General features: G+C 39.1%; 1 protein-coding gene across 1 annotated transcript in view; it reads left to right on the forward strand.

The window, feature by feature from the left end:
- The window catches only part of LOC149118091 (uncharacterized), a 12,916-nt gene extending 5,658 nt beyond the window's left edge, over positions 1-7,258 (forward strand). Inside the window, exons 7-10 of the mRNA XM_089272004.1 lie at positions 353-406; positions 1,784-1,864; positions 2,054-2,096; positions 6,164-7,258. Coding sequence (XP_089128130.1) covers positions 353-406; positions 1,784-1,864; positions 2,054-2,096; positions 6,164-6,891 — 906 coding nt within the window. The 3' untranslated portion in view covers positions 6,892-7,258. The remainder of the gene's footprint in view (positions 1-352; positions 407-1,783; positions 1,865-2,053; positions 2,097-6,163) is intronic.
- The last annotated feature ends 5,985 nt before the right edge of the window (positions 7,259-13,243 follow it).

A 13,243-nucleotide genomic window follows, 5' to 3' on the forward strand; every position in this document is an offset into this window, starting at 1 on the left:
CAGCGATTTCCCACTTGAAAAATGTATTCCAATTATTTCTGATCACTACGAGTACACGCGATTTTCCAAAACGACGGATGCTGATCACAATAAGACGCCTGAACCTTCTTCCTCTGCTCCTTTTTCTACTGCAAAAAAATTAAACATTTTTCCCGAAAATGATTCAAAATCGGTTCATTTTAAAACAAAGATAAGGGATATTTAGAGGGTAATCGAGATTTTTTGCAAACTAAGGCGATTTTACGTAATATTTGTGGAAAGGCCTACTAAGGACTTTCAAAGCGTCATTACCATAAGGTGTGCGTTGCCTAAATTCTGTTAACTTAATTGCATTAATTTCTGTCTTTTTTAGGGCGAAAAAGGACAACCAGGAGTAAGAGGAAAAGATGGTAATTTTAGTACAAAAGTAAGTTCCATTGTCCCTTAGTTTTTCTTTAGAACCAGGACTAAGAGGAAAGGATGGTAATTTTAGTGGAAAAGTGAGTTTCATTGTCCCTTAGTTTAGAACCAGGACTAAGAGGAAAGGATGGTAATTTTAGTACAAAAGTAAGTTCCATTGTCTCTTAGTTTAGAACCAGGACTAAGAGGAAAGGATGGTAATTAAGTGCAAAAGTAACTTTCATTGTCTCTTAGTTTAGAACCAGGACTAAGAGGAAAGGATGGTAATTAAGTGCAAAAGTAACTTTCATTGTCCCTTAGTTTAGAACCAGGACTAAGACGAAAGGATGGTAATTTTAGCACAAAAGTAAGTTCCAATGTCCCTTAGTTTAGAACCAGGACTAAGAGGAAAGGATGGTAATTTTAGTACAAAAGTAAGTTTCATTGTCCCTTAGATTTGAACCAGGACTAAGAGGAAAGGATGGTAATTTTAGTACAAAAGTAAGTTCCATTGTCCCTTAGTTTAGAACCAGGACTAAGAGGAAAGGATGGTAATTAAGTGCAAAAGTAAGTTTCATTGTCCCTTAGTTTTGAACCAGAACTAAGAGGAAAGGATGGTAATTTTAGTACAAAAGTAAGTTCCATTGTCCCTTAGATTTGAACCAGGACTAAGAGGAAAGGATGGTATTTTTAGTGCAAAAGTAAGTTCCATTGTCCCTTAGATTTGAACCAGAACTAAGAGGAAAGGATGGTAATTTTAGTGCAAAAGTAAGTTCCATTGTCCCTTAGATTAATAGAACCAGGACTAAGAGAAAAGGATGGTAATTTTAGTACAAAAGTAAGTTTCATTGTCCCTTAGATTTGAACCAGGACTAAGAGGAAAGGATGGTAATTTTAGTACAAAAGTAAGTTCCATTGTCCCTTAGTTTAGAACCAGGACTAAGAGGAAAGGATGGTAATTAAGTGCAAAAGTAAGTTTCATTGTCCCTTAGTTTTGAACCAGAACTAAGAGAAAAGGATGGTAATTTTAGTACAAAAGTAAGTTCCATTGTCCCTTAGATTTGAACCAGGACTAAGAGGAAAGGATGGTATTTTTAGTGCAAAAGTAAGTTCCATTGTCCCTTAGATTTGAACCAGGACTAAGAGGAAAGGATGGTATTTTTAGTGCAAAAGTAAGTTCCATTGTCCCTTAGAATAATAGAACCAGGACTAAGAGAAAAGGATGGTAATTTTAGTACAAAAGTAAGTTCCATAGTCCCTTAGTGTAGAACTGAAAATTATGCTGATCATTTTTGTGCTCAGTGAAGTCAAATTCTTATGAAGCGCTGGAAATGGAAAATAATCGTTTAGATGGCAAAGGTACATTGGTGGACCTAACTGACTTTCATTGTTATTCTTGATTGAGGGTGAGAAAGGATCTACTGGAGAAAAAGGAACAAGTGGAGAAAAGGGGCAGAAAGGAATGCCGGGAACATGTGACACGCAGGTAGTGAAACAGAAACCGTCATGTTAGTATTTATCCAGTAATGGTATTGAGAGGACCATGCGAATGAGGTTGATTATTTTCTTTATCGCTTTTACTTGCAATTTAGGGCATAACAATATAAATATAGATGGAAATGATGTTTAGTTTCCTTGTGGTGTGTAAAACTGAATCTTTCTTTATTCTTTGTAGGCATCCTCTTCATCTTCTGGAAAACCATCTTGTTGTACAACTGGTAAGACAAGTTTATCGTTCGTTTTGTTTCAAGAATTTATATTGCTTTTAGACAGCATTAAGTTTATAAATAAAAACACTTTTAAAACGAGCGAGTTTATTTTGGTAGTCTTTTAAAAACGCAGACAAATTTTGACACTTGGAATAATTTTGTCCTGTTTTTCTTTATGTCATTTCACCCTCTTCAGAAATAATTCGTAGCTTTTGTCGGTAAGATCGGTCTAAAGGTATCGAAAACCCAAGGAAAATCACTATTTTCTGAAGAAAGCAGTGCTCGACAACAACAACAACAGCAACCTTTAAAGGCCCGAGACACACTATGCGACAAATCGCTGCGACACATCGCGGCGACAATTCACTCCGTCGCTGCGACGAGTCGCCTCGTCTACACTGCTGCTGCGACAAGTCGCTGCGACAAAACACTTGTTCGGTCATGCAAGCGAATTTGGAAGAGGGGAAATGTGAACTAGTTTTGCAAATTTAACATGGCGGACCAGCGAATACAGCGAAGGGCAAACAAAAAGAAGCTTTTAGTTCTGTTTATGATGCTGTTAGATGACGAAGAATATAGACACGTCGAAAGAAAATGCTGGACACGACAATGGAGTCAAGAAGAGAAGAAAGAGAGGCTTATTCACTTCTGGAGTGAATTTTTCCCATAGTCTTTACGATTTCTATCCCACAGGACTCTATTTTCTTTATAAAACTCGATTACCATTCTACTTGTTGTTACATTCCATCCTGAAGGGGAAGAAACCTCGGAATTAATGCTCAGGTTGTTTATCTTGTTCCACATGTTCGGTCGCCATTTTGAATGGTTTTCTGAGGAATCATGGGAAAATAATTGACGTTCCCTTATTGGTTGATTTAAATTTTGTCGCAGCGACTTGTCGCAGAAGCGTACTCACGCTGCGACAAGGCTGCTTGCGCTTATTTTGTCACTGCGATATGTCGCACGAATTCAAACCAGTTTGAATTCGTGCGACAGATCGCAATTCTGTCGCAGCGCAAATGATTTTCACAAGTCACACGAGGCGATATGTTGCAGCAACCTGTCGCGGCGACGTGTCGCAGCGATTTGTCGCATAGTGTGTATCAGCCTTGATTGTCCTAGTTGTTACAAAAACTTTTATAGAGAGGAAAACAAGTTCAGCCATTGGCGTCCGTGCAGTCCGTGACGAGTGTTGGCCTTTGTTCCACTTCAGATGTCATCACCTTTGACCAAAATTGGCATCACTTATAGTAATACTCAAGTTCTCCGGGAGGAATAGATCTTTCCGAAGAAACCCAGATTAGAGTGATTGGGTCAATTTAGCCTGAGGATGCACCAAAGTCACCAAAATGATAAGAAATTTTAGTGAAAAGCTCAGAACAGAATTTCCCTAATTTACACTTGGCTACTCTGTGGTACGAATGTGATGCTTTCTCGGGAATTCATGAACAATTCACGAATTCGGGAATTCATTAAGCAAACCCAGAAGAAGGTCAACTACTGCAACAAAAAGATAAGAAAAGGAGAAAAGGGAAAGGCGAAAGAAAAAAGCGAAAACCTAAAGTTCTCGTCCAAAATTGTGATTTGTGCGCCGGGCCTAAAAAAAACAGTCCTAAAACCAGATACTACTGATAAGAAAGGCCTCCATGTTGCACAAATGCCTCTGAGTAAATTGCAACTAATTTAGCTCAAATCCATACTGAAAAATGTTAAAAATGTCTAAAAATTCGATTCGTTTTTGCCAAAAGTCTCCAGGTGTCAGTGGATTAACCACGTGACCATATTGTTCAAAAGATAAGTCATTTTGTCGAAAATTTTGGAAATCTATCCAAAGAAAGTTTAAAAACGCCACGAATGGCGGAAAATTTGGATTTTGGGTTTTTACATTAGATAGAGTACTGGCTGGCAGCCAATTAAGGTACTATATAACCGGATAGATAAACTGAAACAAAGGTCGGTTGACTATTGAGAACATTCCGTTTAATCATGAAACTTTCTTAAGGTACTCGGGAATTTTGACAGATTCACATTTTTCCCGGAAAATATGTCCGTTAAAAAAATATATCCATTATGTTTTATTCAGATTGTTAAAAAGTGAAAAAGGACCATTAGCATCCTTTCCAAACTTCGCCGTTACATTGTATTTGAATTTGCATAATTTTAACAACTGGCTGACTGACTAACTGGCTGGCTGGCTGACTGACTGACTGACTGACTGACTGACGACTGACTGGCTGGCTGGCTGACTGACTGACTGCCTCACTGACTGACTGACTGACTGACTTGTTGTTGTTCGTCCTTTGTAGTCGAAGATGACCAGACATCTAGTTTGTTAATAAATTGACTGACTGACTGACTGACTTACTGACTTACTGACTTGCTGACTGACTGACTGCCTCACTGTCTGATTCACTGACTAGCTAGTTAGCTAGCTAACTAGCCTGACCGACTGACTGACTGACTGACCGACTGACTGACTGCCTCACTGACTGACTGACTGACTGCCTCACTGACTGACTGGCTGACTGACTGCCTCACTGACTGACTGACTGACGTTCTGACTGGCTGACTGACTGACTGCCTCACTGTCTGATTGACTGACTAGCTACAAATCGTGGACAAAAGTCCTTGGGACACTTATGTAATGTAACGGATTATCTGTGTTTTAGAACTGAAGTATGAAGAAAACGCTGCTATATCCTTTATAAATGGGTTGCTGTCCCCCCTCCCCACCGAACACAATGTTGGAAATCAGTTGAAATTGCACGTAGTAGTTTTCAACATTGCATGGGGGGGTGGGGGCGAGGTTAGGCAAGTGAAGTTGTATTCGCGCCTGGCGTGTACGCAAAAGCGCCAAAAGTGAAAATTTGTCCCAAGACTTTTGTCCATGATTGTAGTTAGCTAGCAAGCTAACCTGACCGACTGACTGACTGACTGACCGACTGAATGACTGCCTCGCTGACTGACTGACTGACAGACAGACTGACTGGCTGACTGGCTGACTGACTGACTGACTGACTGATTGACTGATTGACTGGCTGACTGACTGACTGACTGACTGACTGGCTGACTGACTGACTGACTGACTGACTGACTGACTCACTGGCTGACTGACTAGCTCTTTAGCTAACTAGCTAGCCTGACCGACCGACTGACTGACTGACTGACTGACTGGCTGGCTGGCTGACTGACTGTCTCACTGACTGACTGACTGACTGATTGGTTGACCGACTGACTAAGGGACTGACTGACTGACTGACTTGCTGACTGACTAACTGACTTGCTGACTGACTGACTGACTGACTGACTGCCTCACTGACTGACTGACTGACTGACCGACTGACTGACTGACTGGCTGACTGACTGACTGGCTGATTGACTGACTGACTGACGGACTGGCTGACTGACTGATTGGCTGACTTAATTATTGCCTTTCGGAATGACATAACTGTTTGAAGGTTGAAAGAAACAAACTGGATAGGTTACATGAAAGAGCGCTCCGTTATCTATACAACGACCAGTCTTTTGAGACTGTTACTCTCACTGACTGTAATGGTTACAGCCTTGTTGATTGGCGTATCCAGAATATGCTAGTTATCGTGTTTAGAGTACTAAACAATTACCCAACAGAGTATTTAAAAGACCTGTCCAAAACTCTGAGAGAGATCAACAAGTCTCGAGTGCCTGAGCCTAACATTACTGGCTTTGGCTTTAATCAGTAAGATGCTCAGTGGCCATTACTTGGAAAAGCATTTCTGACACCTTAATATCCTTGAACACAATGTCATCTTTTTACAAAGCTGTCAGCGGTCTTAAGTTTTAATTTATAAGATATTTTTTAGATGTTAGAATCACTCTTAAAGTTCTACGTTGTAATTAAGTCTAATTTTTCTAATTTTGCTATTTTTCCCCTCTTTCTTTCTGAATTTTACTTTTCTATTATTTATTTCTCGGCAAATTAGTATACTCTATTGCTCAAGTCAAGTCAAGTCAAGTTTACTGTGTATATACACTTAGTTTTTGTGAGGACAATCCAGCTAGTTTGCAGGTATAACACAGAAAGTAAAAGTAAAAAGAACCCACCAAGGGCGCACGCCACTTCATATTTTTTACAATTAATGGTGAAAACTATCTGACAGTAGCAAACTACCATGATATGAGTACACGGTCCATAAAGTCAGTGATCTACAAATGGAGTAACGGCAAGTTTAACAAGTTTCAGGAGATCCCAACTGAAGGTGCCCTGGAATGTGCTGCATTTGTAATAAATAATGACACGTTTATCGCTTTTGCCAACTATTACAACTCCAAACAGCAGTATTCAGTTCAGTCCACTGTGTTCAAGTGGTCAGGAGGACACTTTGTTAAACTGCAGTCCCTTCAGACACACGGGGCACACGGAGTGAACTCTGTTAACATCAATGGTCACACATTCCTCGCCTTTGCTAACTATTACTCTGGAAGTAAACACAACACCGACTCGTTTATTTACAAGTGGGATGGAAACAAGTTTGTCCTGTTTCAGTCCATTACCACTCGTGGAGCCCAAGCTTGGCATCCCTTTGTGATCAGCGGTCAAACGTTCTTGGGTGCGGCTAATCACTATGGTGACAGTCAAAAATACAACACTCAGTCAGTTGTGTACCAGGCCTCTGGAGCGCAGTTCATCAAGTACCAAGAGATTCCAACACACGGGGCACGTGACATGACAACATTTGAGTACAAAGGTCACACCTACCTGGCAGTGGCAAACTATTACAATCAGAAATACAACATCAACAGTGCCTTGTACAAGTGGGTATAGAGATAGATACAGACGGTGTCGGATCCTGAAAAATGACCAAAGATAAAGAACGCTTATGCATAATTTAAGGGGAACTTTTGCTGTCGCAGACTTGAGTAGACAAATCAGAAATCAGTAATTGTGAGCTTTTTTGTGATCACCTGGGAAAATGTGACAATCTTAAAAAGATGAAAAAGGAACATAAAAGATGATTTAAGAGAGCTTGCCAGATCTAGATTGAAGGTTAATGAGTGGAGGTATTTTTGGTATTTTTATGTAACAAAAACTTGATTGCTTGCGGATTACTAGTTTGATAGTTTGTTAATTGGTTATAAATCAAATAATGATATAAAGTTGTTCAAAGACAATAATAAAGCTGTGCTTGGGACGTGACTGACTTGTGTACTCCTTTTTATGCTTATTTGCGCATTCCTTGTTCATTACCGGTACAATTTTATCTACATAGTATCTAAAATATAGCTAAGAAACATAATACATTTTTGTGGAAAACGTAACCACGCAGATAACATGATTGGGTGTCTTTTATTCAAACAAGGCTGGACAAGATGATCTTTATCATTACTTCTTTTGGAAATCAGCATTTGAACCATGGCGTACCGTCGCGAGAGTTGTTGAAGTGAAGAGTACGTTCAGAAAACCATTAAATGAAATAGTTCACATACGGGATATCATTCCTTTCTCTCCTCACATTAACGACATAAGGTTTGTTATGATGGCATCAATTTGCTCAGTGATTTATTTGGCAAAGAAAAAGGCTTGACCCTGCTTTGTTATCGTATTTATTATATGACTGACAAAATTACTTCATAGTGATTGGCTGAGAGCAGCCAATTTATCGTTAATTCCTAATTTACGCTGCAGTGCAAATTAACGCCCGCTCCTTCGCAATTTTCTCAGTGATATTATAAATGAGTAATCGTATGAAATCTCTAGCAATTACTGATTTAAACTTCTCGTGATATTTGAAAATTATTTCAAAGTGCCAATTTTGAGAGAACTAGTGTAAATCCTTAATTACACTCGCATTCATACGATTACCAAAGTAAAGCGCGATCAAAGTAAGTGACGAGAGCATGAAGCAAGTGTTAGAGGGAAACAGGAGCTGATTGGCACGAGCTGATAACAGAAGTGCCTTGAAAACATTAACGGAGTAGGAGTTGTCTCTCCAGCCGCACTCTTGAATAGACACCGAACAATCAAAAACCTAGATAGCCCAGGAGCCTATTTCTCGAAAGCCCCGGAGTCTTTTCGGGCCCGAAAAGCCATTTTTTTAGTTAATCGGTATTTAAAGACAGAGTGGTGTATACGCCTGAAACTTCTTGTATGGAATGGAAACTCTGTTTATATCAAGAATATGTGAATAAAACAGCTCTGTAATCATAGGGTTTGAGCTTTTGCTACGGTTTTCCGGGTGCGAAAACTTATTAGGACTTTCGAGAAACCGGCCCCAGGTGAGACGAAACATTCACATCGAACGCTTCCCCAGAAACTAATAAAACATGTTGAGAAGAGGCAACACACTATTCACGTCCTGGAAGTAAGCGAACAAGGTGCAGAAAAAGATCAAATTTTATATCGGCCTTGAATATGACTGAAGAGTTTAGCAAAACACTATAAGATATCTCAAACCGGCGTCCACGGTCAAATTAATCACAGAGAAAAATACATGAGGAAATAGACCTACCAAACCAGGGGTGGAATATTTATCTTTATTTATTTAGATAGATTATTCATCATATTTATCACCAAAATTCCCCATCGTGATTGGTTCTCAGCTTGCCTATTTATCACGTAATCCTATCTATAACATAATTCTCCAGCTCATTTATCAAGTAATCGCATCTATAACAAAATTCTCCATCGTGATTGGTTCTCCGCGTGCCTATTTATTATGTAATCGTATCTATAACAAAATTTTTCATCGTGATTGGTTCTCCGCGTACCTATTAATCACGTAATCGTATCTATAACAACATTATCCATCGTGATTGGTTCTGTGCGTGCCTACTTATCACGTAATCGTAACTATAACAAAATTCTCTATCGTGATTGGTACCCCGCGTGCCTATTTGTAATAGTAATTGGACCGAGTGGAGTGCAATTTGTAATGGTAATAGGACTGAGTGGAGTCCAATTCGGTCATTAATCATACGAGTGATAAACAAAATCGGACGACCGCGTAGCGGGAGTCCGATTTGTTAATCACGAGTATGATTACAGACTGAATTGGACGACGCGAAGCCCTGTTACCAATTAATCAAAACTATGAAAAAAATTCGAGAAACGAACAAACCAGCGATTGAGCGCTGAACGATTAAACGTCGTTATGAATGCTGAAAAACACAGCAGTTTACTCAACAAAGTGCACCGCAACAATGCGCGCAAAATGACGCGTACTGTCCAATTACAAGCATGACTCGTACACTGTCCAATTAATGCTCAAATCGGGCTGCTGATAGCCAATCACGTTCGCGAATTTTGTTTTCGTTTTGATTAATCAAGTAATCGTATCTTTAACAAAATTCTCCAGCCTATTTATCCACTTACAACACTGGTACGTCTACTTACACAATTTACAACAGTAATACAACTACTAGAGTCCATTACAGTACCGACAAAACTTTTTATACAATTTAATTACTTATGCACTACTTACAATACAATACAATACAATTTGCATATCTTACTCTAAAAAACAATACGATTACTTACTTAATTTACGATACCACTTCTTACACTACTTACAAAATAATACGATTACTGATGCTACTTACGTTCATATTAAAGCACAGAGCAACAAAATAAAAGATGCAGAGTTAGTATCCGCTAATATCGCCGTGGTGTCATCAGCATACTGTAAAAGTTTCGTTTCTTGCTCTTCTCCGATATAAATTCCTTTAATGTCCGAATTCTGTCTAATGGCGATAGCCAGTGTTCCTACAGCTATTACGAACAGATATATATGGAGACAGCGGGTCTCCCTGCCGAACTCCTCGTTCCATTGTAAAGAAATTTGAAGTCATACCGTTGTTCGAGGTAAAGCTTTGTATATTTTTATAGAAGACTTAACCCAGAGAACGAGATTTGGACCAAAATTGAATGCCTCAAGGCATTTAAAAAAATTCCCATTCAACACTACCATCGCAAAATTGTTTCTGGTCTTCAGAAAGTGTGGGTATATTTAAATCGTTTAGGAAAGAAGAAATTTTCAGTGCAATATCTGGATCAGTAGTATTGCTTTTGTACGGGTTTTTGTAGAACTGTTCTTGCTCCTTTAATATACAAAATGGATCCGTTTCAATTACTCTGCTTATATGAAGTTTTCGTATATGCTTTTTCATATGATTTCTTTTCTCAAGGTTTAAAAAGTATTTCTCCAGACTCGTGCCCCGGGAGGGGGTGGGGGGTACTCCCTTACATGGGCTATATAGGTATGTGCGGCCCCAAAGGGTATGGTTTTTCAGCCGTTTTGGTTATAAATAGGGTATAGAATTTAGCTGATTTTGGTCATAAATATGGTATAGATTTTAGTTGATTTTGGTCGTAAATAGGGTATAGATTTTAGCTGATTTTGGTCATAAATAGGGTATGGTTTTTGCACTCTAGTCCTCATATGGGTAAGTTTTAAGAAGAAGCCACTTTTTCATCATTATCGAAAAGAAAAACAAAAACAGCCCTTCACAAATTATGTTTATGGTAACTTAACATTGGTCTGAAACAGGGTTTTGATTTGAGGGTCAGGTCATAAATAGGGTTTCGAATTTTTGGTCAGGTCATAAATAGGGTAGGGAATATCGCAGATTTTGGTCATAAATAGGGTAAGGGTTTTGGGAGGCAGGCCGCACACCCCCACTCAATTTTTCTGCAAGTCCTGCCCCCACCCCTCCCCCCTTCCCCGGCGGTTCATGCCAACCAGCGCGTGCACGTATAATTATTCGTTTAGTTTTTTTTCCTCATAAAAGGTTTCTAACCTTTCCTGAGCCGCATTAAAGCGAGTTGCGTTAGATTCACTGGGTGTAGTTTCGTATTCTTGCTTTGCCTTTCTAAGCTCATCTTGGAGATATGATTTTGTTGCATTTCTTTCCTTGGCTTTTTTCTTTGAGTAGTTAATATCGTGTGCCCTTATATTATATTTGATCCAATCCCAAACGCTACGACTGTCCGAAAGTTCTTTACGTCCCACTGCCGTCCATACTGGAAGCATTTCAGTAACATTATTTACATATTCTTGCAACTGGTGCTCGTTTTATGAAGCACGATTTGACGTAGAAATTTTTGTAGAACTCTACGACTCTACGCTTTCGTCACCAGTCTCCTCCTACGTGTTGGTTTTACCGTAGTTGTGTATTGTTGCTATGGTTACCTGCCTATTTCGTAAGACATTTGATTTGAATTTGTAGCATATTCCTCGCATATATCTCATATACATTTAAGTGTTAATGCGGTTTACAGTGTTCTAATCGTTTTCAAATGAAAATTCTGTATTGAGTTTACCCTCTACCATCTACGCTCTACGCTCTGCGGTTCTATGTACGGGCGTAGAGACTTACAGTTATTGTAGCAAATATTAATGCGCATGGGGGAATGTTTATTGTTATTACGGTTTACAGTATTTTGATAATCTTTTTAATGTAGAATTTTGTATTGAGTTTACCCTCTACGCTCTACGTGCTACGATATATGTTCTACCATCTACATATTACTCGCTACGTTCTACGTTCTATGTTTATTGTATGTGGAGAATAAGGTCATAAAAATCTATGCAAAATCTTGTTAACAGGATCTCTACATTCTATCAGCTACTCTCTTCGGCCTACGCTCTACGATCTACCATCTACCGTCTACCCTCTAAGCTCATCTCCGCTCTACTCTTTACGTTCTACCAGCTACTCTCTAAGATCTACGCTCTACGCTCTACCATCTACCATCTACCGTCTAAGCCCATCTACGCTCTACTCTCTACGGTCTACCAGCTACGCTCTTCGATGTACACTCTACGCTCTACGCTCTACGCTCTACGCTCTACGCTCTACGCTCTACGCTCTACGCTCTACGCTCTACGCTCTACGCTCTACGCTCTACGCTCTACGCTCTACGCTCTACGCTCTACGCTCTACGCTCTACGCTCTACGCTCTACGCTCTACGCTCTACGCTCTACGCTCTACGCTCTACGCTCTACGCTCTACGCTCTACGCTCTACGCTCTACGCTCTACGCTCTACGCTCTACGATCTATGATCTACCCTCTAAGTCCATCTGCTCGGAAGGTTATTGGAATTGCAACTTTGAAAGACGAGAACACCTTGGAGCAGTCTCAAATTTAATTTTTTAAAATTAATATCAAACCGTTTTCTTGCCAGTTAGAGTACTCAGCCAATCTCAAACTGTACTAAACTTAAAAACAAAACTATAACCCAAATTTTTGACTTATAACTGTAGATCACAACAACTATATATTTTGGCTCCCTCATTTCCCAGGCAAATGTAACATGACAGTTAATAGGAATAACATTCTCCAAGTCTTTGGTTTGACTATTTATTTATTGTTCACTTCCTGATTATTCAAGTTGAGCTCAGATCTTAGTTCAGATTTTGGTGAGAGTTACATTGGATAGAGTAAGGTGAATGAATATAGGTGATCATAATCTTGATTATTATCTTTATCGATAAGGTATTTGCAGAAATTCTAAAGTTTGTAAAAGTTACGATTTGGAGAGAGTAAATGAGCTGTCCATAAAACCTGGAACATGGAATAATTATAATAATTATAATAATTATGAAAAAATATGTAAAATTAAATTTTTAAAATTAAAATATGCAAAAATAAACTGGTATCAGCTCAAAAAATGAAAAGATATTTTTAGGGGGGTAGAGGATCGGTACAGGAGCGGTAAGGAGCGTTGGGTATTCATTCAACTGACCACAATGAATACGGGCTCCTCTTCTTTCCCGCAAATTGCGTCATGTGGCTTTTACAGCACTGTTTTTTCAACACAACAGGGACTGTTGTAACCGGTTCTACGGAATTGTTGGGAACGGCCATGACGGAACCTTTTTCGATCTTTAATACTTTTCGATGTTTACAGGACAGGATCTCGATACGGCTGACTATTTAACATATGTTACACAGCGAGTCACGGTAACTTAAAGTCTCTTCAATCCAATATGGACGATTAACAGAAGCCCGAGTAACAAGCAAGTTATTATTAATAAATTATCAGAGCTCGAGCAGTCCGAACTAATTTATACAAGAAACTCAATGCCGAAGAGTTTCTATTTCTATCTCATGGAGAAACTATTTTTTTATGAGAAATCGTGTCTATGCATGTCTTTGAATTGACGTAATGAATTG

The sequence above is a fragment of the Orbicella faveolata genome, unplaced genomic scaffold (assembly GCF_042242905.1).
Source record: "Orbicella faveolata isolate gen_17 unplaced genomic scaffold, um_ofav_v1 contig_1, whole genome shotgun sequence".
NCBI classification, from domain to species: domain Eukaryota; kingdom Metazoa; phylum Cnidaria; class Anthozoa; order Scleractinia; family Merulinidae; genus Orbicella; species Orbicella faveolata.